Genomic DNA, 13413 nt, shown 5'->3' with positions numbered 1-13413 from the left:
CATTCCTCTACGCATTCGTTGCATTTTCTAGAAGTGCAACCGGAACGTAATTGTCGTTGACGAGATTAATAACATCCTGAGCGCAAAACAACACACGCATCTGAATCATCCACCGGTTCCAGATTTTACCATCGAACGCTGGAAGCTTAGTACTCAAATTACCATTTCCGCTCATCTTCAACCTTGTGCAAATCACGCAGATCTTACCAAACACTAGTGTTTCCCAATCCCGCTGAATCAAGAAATGTGATTCTGTCACGATTTCGATCAGAAATTCAACACGAATTCAAGAAACTAAATCAATCACACAACGCCTCACCGTTCACTCATATTTCTCTATAGATCTGAATCGAAACACGTCACTATTCACTCGTGTTTCATTTTGATTTATAAAATAATTTAGAGAGAATTATCACTTACCATTGTCTTAAGTCAAAACTTCTAATACATGTCATTCACCTTCTCACCATGAAAATTAACTTACTAATCTTCTCATTAGTTAAATAATTTACCATTCATGGAATAATGTTTGGCATTAGAAAGAACTTGGTATTATAAAGAGAAAAAAAATATTAAACCGTGGTATAGTTTACGGGAGAAGAAGGAATTTTTTTTTTCATTATTGATTTTTTTTATCGGAGATAGGTAAATGTTCCAAAGGACAAGTAAAAATGAAAAAAAAAGGTTTGTTTTTGTACAAGGGACTAGAGTTAGATTGGTCCCATGTTACATGGACAAAAACACCATTAATCCAAAAAATCATTAACTTTTTCACTCGTGTTCAATTTTTCAAAATCTAGCTTACCGTTTGAATTCTCTTAAAATAATCCAATATTCGTTTTTTTCAAGAAAGGCGTCAGTGATTTTTAATACTAGTACTAGTAATAACACCAATCTGTTAATGAAATGATAAAAATGATAAAGCTGATTTGCTTTACTCATTTTCTTTAGCTGTAGTCTAGCTGTAAATTATTATCAACATCCTTTCCTTCTACCGAAATGGGCATACTAGTTCAAAAGAAGAACCTTCTACAGCATGCCAAATTGCCAATCCAAACACGTGTGTCATATGGCATATCATATGCATAGCATTAGGGTTGGGATCCAACTTTCTCGAGAGATGAGCTAATCCCACAAAACCCTGGAAATGATAGTGATATCTGTCTGCTCCACATTTCTATGTCCTCCCAGCTGGATCCAATTACTATTCTACCAATCTGATTGTGACGTAACTTCTTTTCCTTTCCCTTTTCAGTTCTCACTTTTTACCAATTCCATCTTCTTAATGCATCATATAAATACGAAAAGAGATTCACATTATATATTTAATAAAAAACAATGGTTCAATATCATATATATAATATAATATTGCGATATATATTTTCTCTAATCCTCGTATATATACATAATTCTCATTCACATTAGTTTACATGGTTAATTACTTATAAATATGCTTTGACTCATGTTGCCATCACCAACCGTTAGATCTCATCATCGCACCGATGATCACTGACCACACAACATTAGATATTTTTCTTTCCTTCGTACGAAAACTCAACCCTACTCAACCACCATACACATGCACGTACATAACAATTACTTCCCCAATCTGCTACAATCAGCTCTACCGAAACCCACTCTACGATTCACTAGATCAAATTCTACCCATAGATTTTGCTGATGAAAATTCCCAATAATGTTACTTGCTGCACCTAATTTATCGGAGCTTCCAATCCCAACACAGTGGACCCCACCACCCACGTCAGCAAGTACTCTCTCCTTTGGAATCACAACCTCCACGCCTCTTTCAAATTCAAATACCATCTCACCTATCAACCGTGCGATCTCAACTGCATTTTTACTATCGAAACACATGTCAGCTACTCCGCCGTACACGTAGTCTTTTTTCATTCTGGACCCCACAGCTCTAACTACATCTGCCCGCACTTTATCATAAGCTTCCCCAACTAAATAAGTGAACTCGGATCCGGAGTCAATCATGGTTTGACCTGACCCACCAGCGTCCGCACGGAAAACCGCCGGTGATATGCTTAGTTTTTTCCCACCGATGCTTATTCCTTGCAACGGGATGGTGTAGGCTAGAGGATCGAGGTTCGGCATGCGTTGACGTTCGGGAAAAATCGACATTTTGATATACTTGAACAATTTTGAATTCGGGTTGTAACCGATGTAGAAAGATCCGGATGGAGAGAATCCGGGCCGGGTTTGACGAGTGGGAACACAGTAGGAGAATTTTGTAATTCTCGATTGGTGAGCGAAGGATAACCGTCCGAGGTTCATTCCTAAAATACCCCTGGGATCAGTAGATTCTGTAGCGCAACCGAGGATGAGAGGAGGGGTAGAAACGGAACGAGAGAATGTGAATTTTTCTCTGGCGAGATTACCCTCAGCGTAAGTGCCGTCTGCGTAAAAGTAGGAGTAATGGCAGAGACGGTTCTGGTCACAAGAAGTTGGGAGGGTAAAATCGGGAATTCGTGGTTTACAGAGAGGATGAGTACAAGGGAGGTTAGAGAAAGTGGAAGAGAGAGAAGGATCAAACGACGCCGTTGGAGGTGCTTTTTTGTGACACTGAATCCATGAGAGTTGGCTACCTGTGTCCAACACCATTGGTTGAACCTGCGGTGGTGTTCCAATGGGGAGGTTAACGATGAGAGCCATGGAGTATTTGAAAGAGAATTTGTAGTTATAAGAAGGGGCTTTGATTTGTGTGTTGTTGTTGTTGCGTTTTGAAGATGAGAATAGTTGAGATGTGTAGAGCATTTTTGAGGCAGTGTTTGTGGGGAGAGAGAGTGATGTTAAAGGGAAAAAAATGGAGAGTGAGTTTGTTTGAAGAGAGGGATTAATGGAGGAGAAGATGAGAAAAAAGAAGAGAAAGAGAAACATGTTAGAATGTTGCGACAATAACAAGGCCATGGGAAAGAGTGTGTTTTTGAAGGGTTGAGGTTTTGGTTGTGTTGTGTTATGTTGTGTTGTATTTATATAGATGAAAAAGGTGAATAGTAGTAGTAGGAAGTGAGAAACAAGTGGAAATGGGGCGGAAAGAAAAGAGAGGAACAGAGAAAGGCCAAAAGAAGACGCGTTTTGTTCGGTTGGGGTGGGGTGGATCATATTATTCTTTGGCAAAAACATAAACTTAGATCTCTCTATACATCTTGTGATCGTAACCAATTAAATTTGGAAGGTGTGACTTAGTTAATGATTTTGTGTTTCATTTATGTGAATGGCCATGTGTCGAATGATTGTGTCTTCTTCTCCACATCTCCCTTCTTTATAATATATATATATATATATATATATATATATATATATATATATATATATATATATATATATATATATATATATATATATATATAAAATAGTTTTAAAATAGTTTTATAAGAGTATATAATGGATGATAGTGATATTGTATGGGGAAATTGTGAAGTCTATCTTTAGTTACACCTTTGAAGCATTTAGATTTAAAATAACCTTTGATTTGAAGTATTTAAGTATTTAGATTTGATTTTAAATGTCTAAAATTGATTTTATCAGGTTCATTAACTTCTAGTAAATTGATTTTGATTTAAAAATTTATATTAGTTGAAAGTTATAATTTTTTTAAGGTTATGAATACAAATATAAATTTTACATTAAAACGATTGTTTAACTCAATTTTTGTTTAATTCAATTTTATTTAAGTGTATTTAATTATAAATTGTTTTATATTTGTACTTTAATCAAATACAAGTATAATTTACTCAATCATCAAACATAAAAACACTCACAACAATTATCATTCATAAGTGTAGTTATGTATGCAGTGCAATCAATATATGTGGTATCAAGTTTTGAATATCAAAGTTATGTTACTGATTTATCCACCTACCGATAGTTACTCTCTGAATTCGCTTCATTTCTGAATTAAAATTCATTTGAAATCCTCACTTATAAACCTGGAACTCGTCATTGAACTAAAGTCCCACACTCATCAATGGTCTCCACTTCTGAACCAGAAACTCGTCACTGGACCAAAGTCTGTCACCATCAGACTCGTTACAAGTCCCCTCTTCTGAACCAATAACTCGTCTCTGGACCGAAGCTTGTACAACTGTCTCTGGTATATATGATGCATGAATGCGACAAATAATACAAATGCAATACTCATCTCAACCTCCAACTCCAACACTCGTCTTAGGTTCCTCTATGAACCTAAGCATCGTCGTCAGACCGAAGTCTCAGACTCGTCACTGATTCCCTCTTTGAACCAGTAACTCGTCACTGGACTGAAGTCCGTACATTTCTAATACAAGGCCACAAGGAATTGTTCCTCTCTGAAGCAAGCAACAAGCACCTTGACATAATTCAGCATAATATATAAACATCGCAATATAAGGCCACAAAAGTGGTTCCTCTTTGAACCACACATCTTAACATAACTCAACAATGATATATATAATTATAGCTCAACACAATATAAATAATTATATAATTACTCAACAACACTCACCAACAGGGTAAAAATAACATTACACGGCCCTAAACATTCAATAGGGGTCAACTCATAACCTAATAAAATTCACAACTAACTCTTCCACTTTTTATTCAAGGATTACGAGTCACAAGGCGTGCTCTTTACCTTAACTCAACTACTCATCAACTCGATGTTGAACATGTCAGATAACTCAAAAACTCAACCCTCTTGACATACACAACACTTCATACACATCAATGTAACTCAATAACTTACTCATAACTCTAAATATATCAAGTGACTCATAACTCAACCCCTTTATTCAACTCGACTCTAAAAATATCAAATACCTCAAACTCAACTCTAAAAATGACAAATACTCCAAACTCAACTCTAAACATTTCAAACTCAACTCTAAAAATATCAAATACTTCAAACTCAACTCTAAACATATTAAATTACTCAAATTAGAGTTATTTATAAAAATATTCAATTCTAAAATTGCTAAAGGATTTTCCAAAACTCTGGACTTAACTCTAAAATTGTCTCGCTTCAAAATAACACTAAATATTTTAGACTTATGATAAAATTACGAAACTCTCAAATTTAAAATTTCGTTAAACCCTATTTCTAACGCAATCGACCTCACCTCAAACAGACTTACAAAACTCAAGTTACGCGTGAAAGAAGATGACCGACGCAGTACTACAAGTTAACTATGCCTCTGATATAAAAACCAGAGAACTGTTACTGTTGTAGCACTCCTAGACCCAATTTACCCACTTCAACAGAAATATTATCGCATTAGCTTTCTAACGCAACCGACGACGCCTCAAACGTACTTACGAAATTCAAGTTACACATGAAATAAGGCGATCAATCTCCTTCTATGTCTACCTGCGATTTTCTACGATTTCTCTGATTCTTCCCTATTGAAACAAACCTAAAACTCCATTATTTGAGTTCCAACAATCCTAAAACACATAGCAACTCAGAGTACTCGAATCATGTGGAATTTAACACATCAAAGCACACAGATTTAACATTCAAAACAATGATTCAACATGTTATCCTCATCACATTTTGTCAAACTCATTCAAAATCTAAGAACATCATAATTCATGAATTTCACACATCAAATCACATAACTTTCAACAATCAACATAAAACACAAAATTGAGTGAAACAATAACGATCCAAAGAATTTTGCACAAACTCTCTTCAAGGTCCAATTTACACAACAATGAAGGAAAAGGAAGAAGAAAAGAAAAGAGGGTAAGGATCCCTCTCTATCCTACATTCTTAAACACCCATAGATGAACATCCCCCCCGCCTCTTCTCCTACTTTTGCTCTGCTAGAATTTTGCTCTCAACTTTGTTGACAACTATTTTTCTCTCAAACAACCTCTAACTATAATCTTATTTCTATTTAAATAAAACCCTATTATTTTTATTAAATTTTAAAAACTCACCTCAACTCTTTATAACTTCAACCACCTCCTTAATTTTTATAAAAATCTATTTTATTTCCTAAACCTCATATTATCATATTTTCTCTATTAACTAATTAAAAAAATAAAAATCTAATTAAGTTCCAATTTACTACTAAACCACTAATCCCCACCTCTATCCGAAATTCATCAATTTAAATATTAAATTAAAAATACTCTAAAACTCAGTTAAAAATTAAATATAAAAAACGGGGGTGTTATAATATTCACTATGCCTAACGTCCAATCTAGGGTGTGTAAAAAAACCGGTTATTCATACCCAAATTGATATCCAAATTGTTCTACTTTTAAAAAATCAAACCAAATGCTAAAATAAAAATTTGGGTATCCATTTTATTATCAAAATATAAACCGTTACCATTATAAAAATTTGGTTCTGTTATTGGGTATCCAAATTTTAGGATACGTTACATTTTTATATTTGTTTGTCTTCCTGTTTTATCACATTATAAAACAATTTTATATTTTAAATTTTTTAAATTTCATAAAAAATTATTGAAAAATAAAATTCAGAAATTTTGTTTCTTTTCACGAAAAATATTATATTTGGATGTTTTTTTCAAAAAATTATATTTTGATATTTTTTTTCAAATAAAATTATTATTTTCTTCTAAATAAAAAAGATATTTTTTTATCAAAAATACTTTGTATTTTTTTAAATAAATTTTTTTGATAATTTTTTTAATTTTCAAAAAGGTTATTTTTTCAAATTTTCAGAATAAAAAAAACTTTTATTTTCAGAAAAAAATTATTTTTTTATAATTATAGAATAGAAATTATTATTTTATTTTCAAAAAAAAAATTTTTTTGATTTCCGTTTTTTTAAAATAATTTTTTTCCAGTTATTTTTATTTTTTGGAATAATTTTTTTTAAAGATTTTTTTTTTAGAATATAATTTTATTATTTTCAATTTTTTTTCTTTTTTCTTAATATTTGATATTTTTTTTCTAAAAAAAATTGTTTTTTTTATTTTTTTAAAATTTTTAAAATCTCATAAAATTTGTTTATGAACAATTATGAGAGATTTTAGAAGTTTGAACAATTTTTTTGATGAATTATTTATTTTATGAACAATTATGATTTATAGAGATATGATTCATAATTATTTTATTTTATGACCGTTTTTATGTAACACACCATACTTGGGATTATTTTTAATCGAGATATTATTTGTGGTGACTATAAAAGTCAAATTTAAAGTAATTTTTTAAAATAAATATTTTTTTACATAAAATAGTTTTATAACTAGTGAAAATAAAAAAGTTAGTTAAAAGAAAATAAAATTATTTTTGATATAAAATTGATTTTTTTAAAATATAGTTTTGAAAACTGTTTTTTTTATAAAATTGGTTTTGAAATTGATTTTTTTAAGAAAATAAAAAATCGGTTTTAAAGAAATTGATTTAAAACTGTTTTTTTTAACTATTTTTTTTGTTAAAAACCGAACTGATCCACTTATAAACCGGTTTTAAGAAAATAAATTGGTTTTATAAAAATGGTTTTAAGATCCAAACCGAATCATATATATGAGTCCACAAACCAAGAAAGGAAATTCACTATTAGTAGTTTACTACAATTAGTCTTACAAACAACAACAAAAATATATTGTTCAATGCCTCTTCCTAACACTACATAATGACTTTGTATTTAGGACTCCTCTTAAACATGAGAACCTACGCACTTTCTTCTTAATCACACAACTCATGATTAGAAATTACAACTCAATAATCAATGTTTAATATTACAACTCAACTAGACAAACCTTATATGTCAAGTTACTTAAACATATAGGTGTATATAAAGATGTTGAATATATAACTCAACTAGACAAACCTTCTATGTCAAGTTACTAAAACATAGAGGTGTACATATAACAACAAGGACTCTTGTAAAACCTAGCACTCTAAAATCTTCAATGTGAATGTTTGGCTTTCAATATAGGTTTTGAGCTCCTTATATAACATAATAACTCTGGGTTTTTCTCCTTGAATAATAACTTTTATTTTGTCCAAAATTAATGCAGAATCTGTTGGATATTATATGTTCCATAAATATCTCCAACAAGATATGATTTATTTCAACTTAAATTCAATTAAATATGAATCAATATTCATCTAGCTGTCAAACAAATCATCTAACCATATTGATAAGCCAATTAGTAATAAAATTTGATCCAATCTTTAACCAAAAACTCTTCCAAAACACAGCAGATGTCGCACCTCATGTTGTGACATTGCGTCTAGCATGTTTCTCTTCTGCACCTGCATATAACTTAAGAAATCTAGATAATCTTGAAAACTTTGAATACTTCTCCATTTTGTTGTTTTGCAAAATACAACCAAGCCAAATGCCCGATCCAATAGGAACTCCAATCCCCCATTTGGCAAATTATGGCAAAACAAGTCTTCAAGATATAACACTTATTCAGACCAGAACAAGTGACAGTCTTAATAGCATACAATCAACAACAGTCTTCCAAAAATCAGAGATAAGCTCACCAATGGAAAATCAGTAGCATTCATCACAAATGCCATGCAAAACAATGCTCAAGAATCAATCAGACATACATGATATCATTCAGAACTTAGTCATTCATTACACTCAATCAACTCATAGTTAGTAGTATATGATCATACTAACTAATAATTAACATGCATCATTCACATACTTAGTCATGTATAACACAAACAGTTAATAGTTAATAACATGATATGCAAAAAATTTACTAACACAAAAACTCACATCAAAAGGACCATATGCCTTGTCCGATGCTCCACCATGTGAGCACAACATTAGCACTTATCATAGATGGTTAGTACTAAATAAAAACATATGTTTCCTCCGCACTAAGAAACACCATACTACTCCCTCTTTTCGTTATAATTTGGCAAATGGTAAGTATCAAATAGCACCTAGATGTCAGTCATGCAAAGGTTAGTATGTTAGCACATACATAGTAAAAAACATAAGTAGAACAACCAGAACAACATCCAAAGACACATAAGCTTTAGATCTATTTTAATAGTACAAATATGATAAGAGGCTAAATAGCCTTTACAAAACCAAAAAAACGCCCAGATACAAGGGCCAGAAAACCTAAGCTAGAACATCCAAACTTATTCTTCAATCCATCCTCTGGAGTTCTTGTAAGCAATCCAGTCTTCATCTGCCTTTGAGTCAGAATCATGTTTCTAAGCACGTCTCTTCTTCACAACCCTCATCTTGGTGACACATTCCTTTCCAGTTGTAGATTATCCAACAAATGATTCACCAGATTCATCTCCATATTTGCAACAGAAGAGGAACCAATCTCATTCTTCATCATTTTCTCATAAATTTTTCAATAGATTTCATGATAGAGATTCCCTTATTAGAGGATTTCTTCTTTGAATTACATACTTTTGACTCATTTTGAAAGAGACAGATAGATGTGGGAGAGAAGAAATGGTAGCAAGAGACATATAGCAGACGATTGAAATTCTTTCTTGTAACGAAGGTCTATATAAAATGAGGTTTAGAAATAAGTAAATTCTGCATTGTTTCATGTGCAACATAGACCAAGAGAGGGGGAGAGAGAGAGAGAGAGAGAGAGAGAGAGAGAGAGAGAGAGAGAGAGAGAGAGAGAGAGAGAGAGAGAGAGAGAGAGAGAGAGAAAGAGTCCCTGTACACCTCCATAACATTTACTGTTATTGATTCTCACAAATGCATATCCCTTTTTCAAAATGTATTGCATCTAATGTCTTAGTGAAAATGTTAGAGACAAATGTCATGACATCTTGTCTCACTTTACACTCCTTCAACATTTTGTTCACCCATAGTAATTTATTACAACAGCTCCCTGTAGTAGTGAATTCATCTTCATCAGAATATAAGGATACACATATTTTTTACTTATTGACCCAATACAATATATTTTTGCTAAGAGGAAAGCATTTATCACTAACATCATCTCCAGTATAACTTAACATGAGGTTCTCATTGTCTATCACACATACTTCCTTCAGTAGCTGAACCACTTCTTCAAATGTCAAACATTCTTTTGACAATAATATCCCCTTCAATATTCTGTCGTCCAACCTTTTCTGAATGTTTAACACAATGACCAAGACATTTGCTTCAGCATCTGACTCTGATAGAAGCATTATATATTCTTCATAGTAACCAAGAATTTATTTCTCGTCCCTTTTCTGAGTTGGTGACTTAGTTACCACTATGATACTTCATATGTTTGTTACATCTTAGAAAACATATTCCTTAGCATTTATATCATCCTTCATTAGCTTTTCTTGAAATTCAAGAAGATACCCAACATCTTATATCATGCTTAACTCAAGGACAAACTACATCTGATGAACAACATGATCTACCATGTTGTCTGACAAGTTAACAACACACATGAGAGCTTTATCATTGTTTTTCATAATGGCTTCCTCTAGAAACTTAACATCCTCTTCAGAGATTAAAGATTTTTTGAAAACATCCTTTCAAGGGTTATCCTCATTTGACATAAATTCTCCAGCATAATATCCTCATTAAGGAAAGACAACTTACCAAGATCAACATATTTGGCAACCTCTTCATTCCATGTTTCAGACCTATCATGAACATCCTTGTTCATAATAACAACATCCTCATCAGCATTGACAAAGTTCTTAACAACATTGTCAATGTTGTGACTCAAATTATTCTCCATGATGTTCCGCATTATGTTGGAAAAACAAAGTTCTTCAACTTCCTCATTTAAGTACTTGTTTAGAGAGGAACTTTGCACATCCATCTGATATAGTTTGAACATCATAAAAATTGACAGTCTTGTACTTAATCTGATGGTTTAATGAAGGGAATGGGAATCATATATACTCTCATCTTCATCAGTAAATTTCATAGAGTTTCTTAATTTGACAGCAGTAACTTTCCCCACATCAAAATTCTCTTTAATATGAGTAGACCTATCCTTTGGAGTAGTTAATCCATAATCTTTGATCTTTGTAGCACATACCAGAAGAATTCGATCTTTCTTACTTATCATTCCTTTATTCAGAGTTTGGTCATGGTTATTCATACCACCATTCTTAGCTCTGGTTGCATCAACCTCAATATCTTCATGAACTTGATCATCATTCTCTTTATGCACTTAAGACTTTGTCAACATGTTGGACGGAATGTCTGGCACATCATCATCACCATTTTGACTACTTAATCTTGTTTCCTGGGCATCTTCTCCAAAATAAACTAGAATGTCATGAAGATTTCTCATAGGTACAAATCTAAGTGGAACCACACTCATACTTCCACGAGTAGCTAGATTATATTTATCTAATACATACACCTTATGACTGGACTTTAACACACCAACTTCTATTTTACCAAACATCATATCATGTTGTTGGTTAATCACACATCTAGCCACATGAGAAGGAGTTATGTCATATCCACTAATCTTCATCATCAGCTTCTTATGAACCACTATAGGTTATTTAAAATTGGGAGGAACTCCAACATAACCATCACCCTTCCCTCTAATGACCTAATCCTCATGAGATAATTAAAACTCTTGAGAAAGATATTGAGACATCTTGTCTGACATCTTGGTTGTTCATTCTTCATCATACATATTGACTTTATCAATCATGAGGTATTGCAAACCCCTAAAGTCTTTCTCTGATATGTCATTCTTCATAAGAACTTCTTTACCTTTGTTGTTGATAAAATATTCAAACTTATTGAAGTTCATATTCCACCTTTGATCATACAATTGGTTCATATTGGTAGATATGGCTTTTCTCAATAGAATCTCTTCTTAACCGAGATTAACCAATTTCCCCTAGTCTTTGATTCTTCCCTTTACTCGATTTGTATAAGTTGTCTTATCTTTAGCCATGTGCCTGATGCTTTCACTATTAAAATTCCAATTTTTACTTGAGGAACTTATGTGTTCTATGTAACCTATGAAGTCAGTTGATGTAGCATTGGATTTCCACTTCTTCTTAGTATGGACATTCTTGTGACCTCTGATATTTAACTTAAGCCATTCGAAACAATAAGGCATTATATGTCCATATTTCCCAAAATGGTGACATATTAGAGGTTGTTTCTTGTTGTGACGGGGAGACATATGTTGAGCATGATGTTGTGACATGTGATCCAACCTCAGAACCTTAGTTTTCTCTTCAGGAACAACAACCTTCAATGGGAGAATCTTCTTGCTTTTATCTTTCATGTTCTTCCTAACATTTATTCCCTTCACATCTCTGGACAACTCTCAACACTTTATTTTTTCATCAAGTATATTTGAACTATTTATCAAATTACTTTCGGAAAGAAACATGTTTTCTAGTTGAGAGTTTAATGATGAAATTTCCTTCTCTACACATGTGATGGTTAAGACAAACTTCTATATTTCCTCCTGAAGCACTTGTATGGTTTTCTTCTGATTATCTATGATTAAGCACGTTTCTTTCCGTTTGGAGAGTAGGAGCATGTATGATGTATCAAGATCTTCTTCAAATAGGTCTTTAGTAATGTATTCACCACCAGACTCACATCGACCTGAATAAGCTATCACAATGTTCGTTGTTTCTTCCTCACTTCCAGAATCAAACCACATGGCAGAAAATCCATTTTTTCTGTTTCCTTAGAAAGATATGACATTCAACTTTAATGTTTTCATAGCCTTCACATTCAAAGCACTGAGAATCCTTGCCACCATTGGGTTTGTCTTCACTCTTGCCTTTGTTCTGGGGAATGATGTTGGACCTCTTGTCTTAAACATTTATCCTCCATTTTATGTCCAAATATTTTAAGGAATTGCTAATTTTTTTTACCAAGAAGAGTTATATCATCTGCCAAGCTCTATTCTTTATCACAATGAATCCCAACTTCCTTAGTGTTGGAAACAAATGCTATACATTTGTTCTTCTTTTCTGACCTTTCATTGATTGACATCTCAAAGGTTTGCAGAGAACCAATGAGTTCATCAACCTTATTGATACTCAAGTCCTTAGCTTTTTCAATGGATGTCATTTTCATCTCAAACCTCTTAGGTAATGTTCTGAGAATTTTTATGGTCAGCTTTTCTTCAGACATCTTTTCTCCTAAGGCAAAAGAGGTGTTGACAATATCATCCAATCTGATGTGAAATTCACGTATTAATTCTTCTTCATTCATCCTCGGATTCTCAAACTTAGTGGTAAGTAGTTGCAACCTTGATATACGAGCTTTGGATGTGTCTTCATGAATAATTTTGAGAATCTCCCAAGCTTCTTTAACTTATGAACATGTATTGATTAATTTGAACATGTTCTTACCCACACCATTGAAGATAGCATTCAAGAGCTTCCTCATCTTCAACATCAGTCCATTTTGCTTCTAGTTGTAAGCTTGTAGTTCCATCTTCAGAAGTTATCACTGAATGTTTCCATCCTTTT

The 13413-nt window shown here is 32.6% G+C and overlaps 1 protein-coding gene across 1 annotated transcript; it reads right to left on the bottom strand.

The window, feature by feature from the left end:
- Nucleotides 1–1295: 1295 nt before the first annotated feature.
- LOC127083785 (aspartic proteinase PCS1) lies at nucleotides 1296–3132 on the bottom strand. The gene has a single exon (XM_051024116.1). It carries the CDS (start codon nucleotides 3127–3129, stop codon nucleotides 1597–1599), a length of 1533 nt encoding a protein of 510 aa, XP_050880073.1. The 5' UTR covers nucleotides 3130–3132; the 3' UTR covers nucleotides 1296–1596.
- Between the last annotated feature and the right edge of the window lie 10281 nt (nucleotides 3133–13413).

This window comes from Lathyrus oleraceus, chromosome 5, assembly GCF_024323335.1.
Source record: "Lathyrus oleraceus cultivar Zhongwan6 chromosome 5, CAAS_Psat_ZW6_1.0, whole genome shotgun sequence".
In the NCBI taxonomy this organism is placed as follows: domain Eukaryota; kingdom Viridiplantae; phylum Streptophyta; class Magnoliopsida; order Fabales; family Fabaceae; genus Lathyrus; species Lathyrus oleraceus.
Note: the sequence above shows the minus strand (reverse complement) of the source record. Positions and strands in the feature narration are given on the sequence as shown.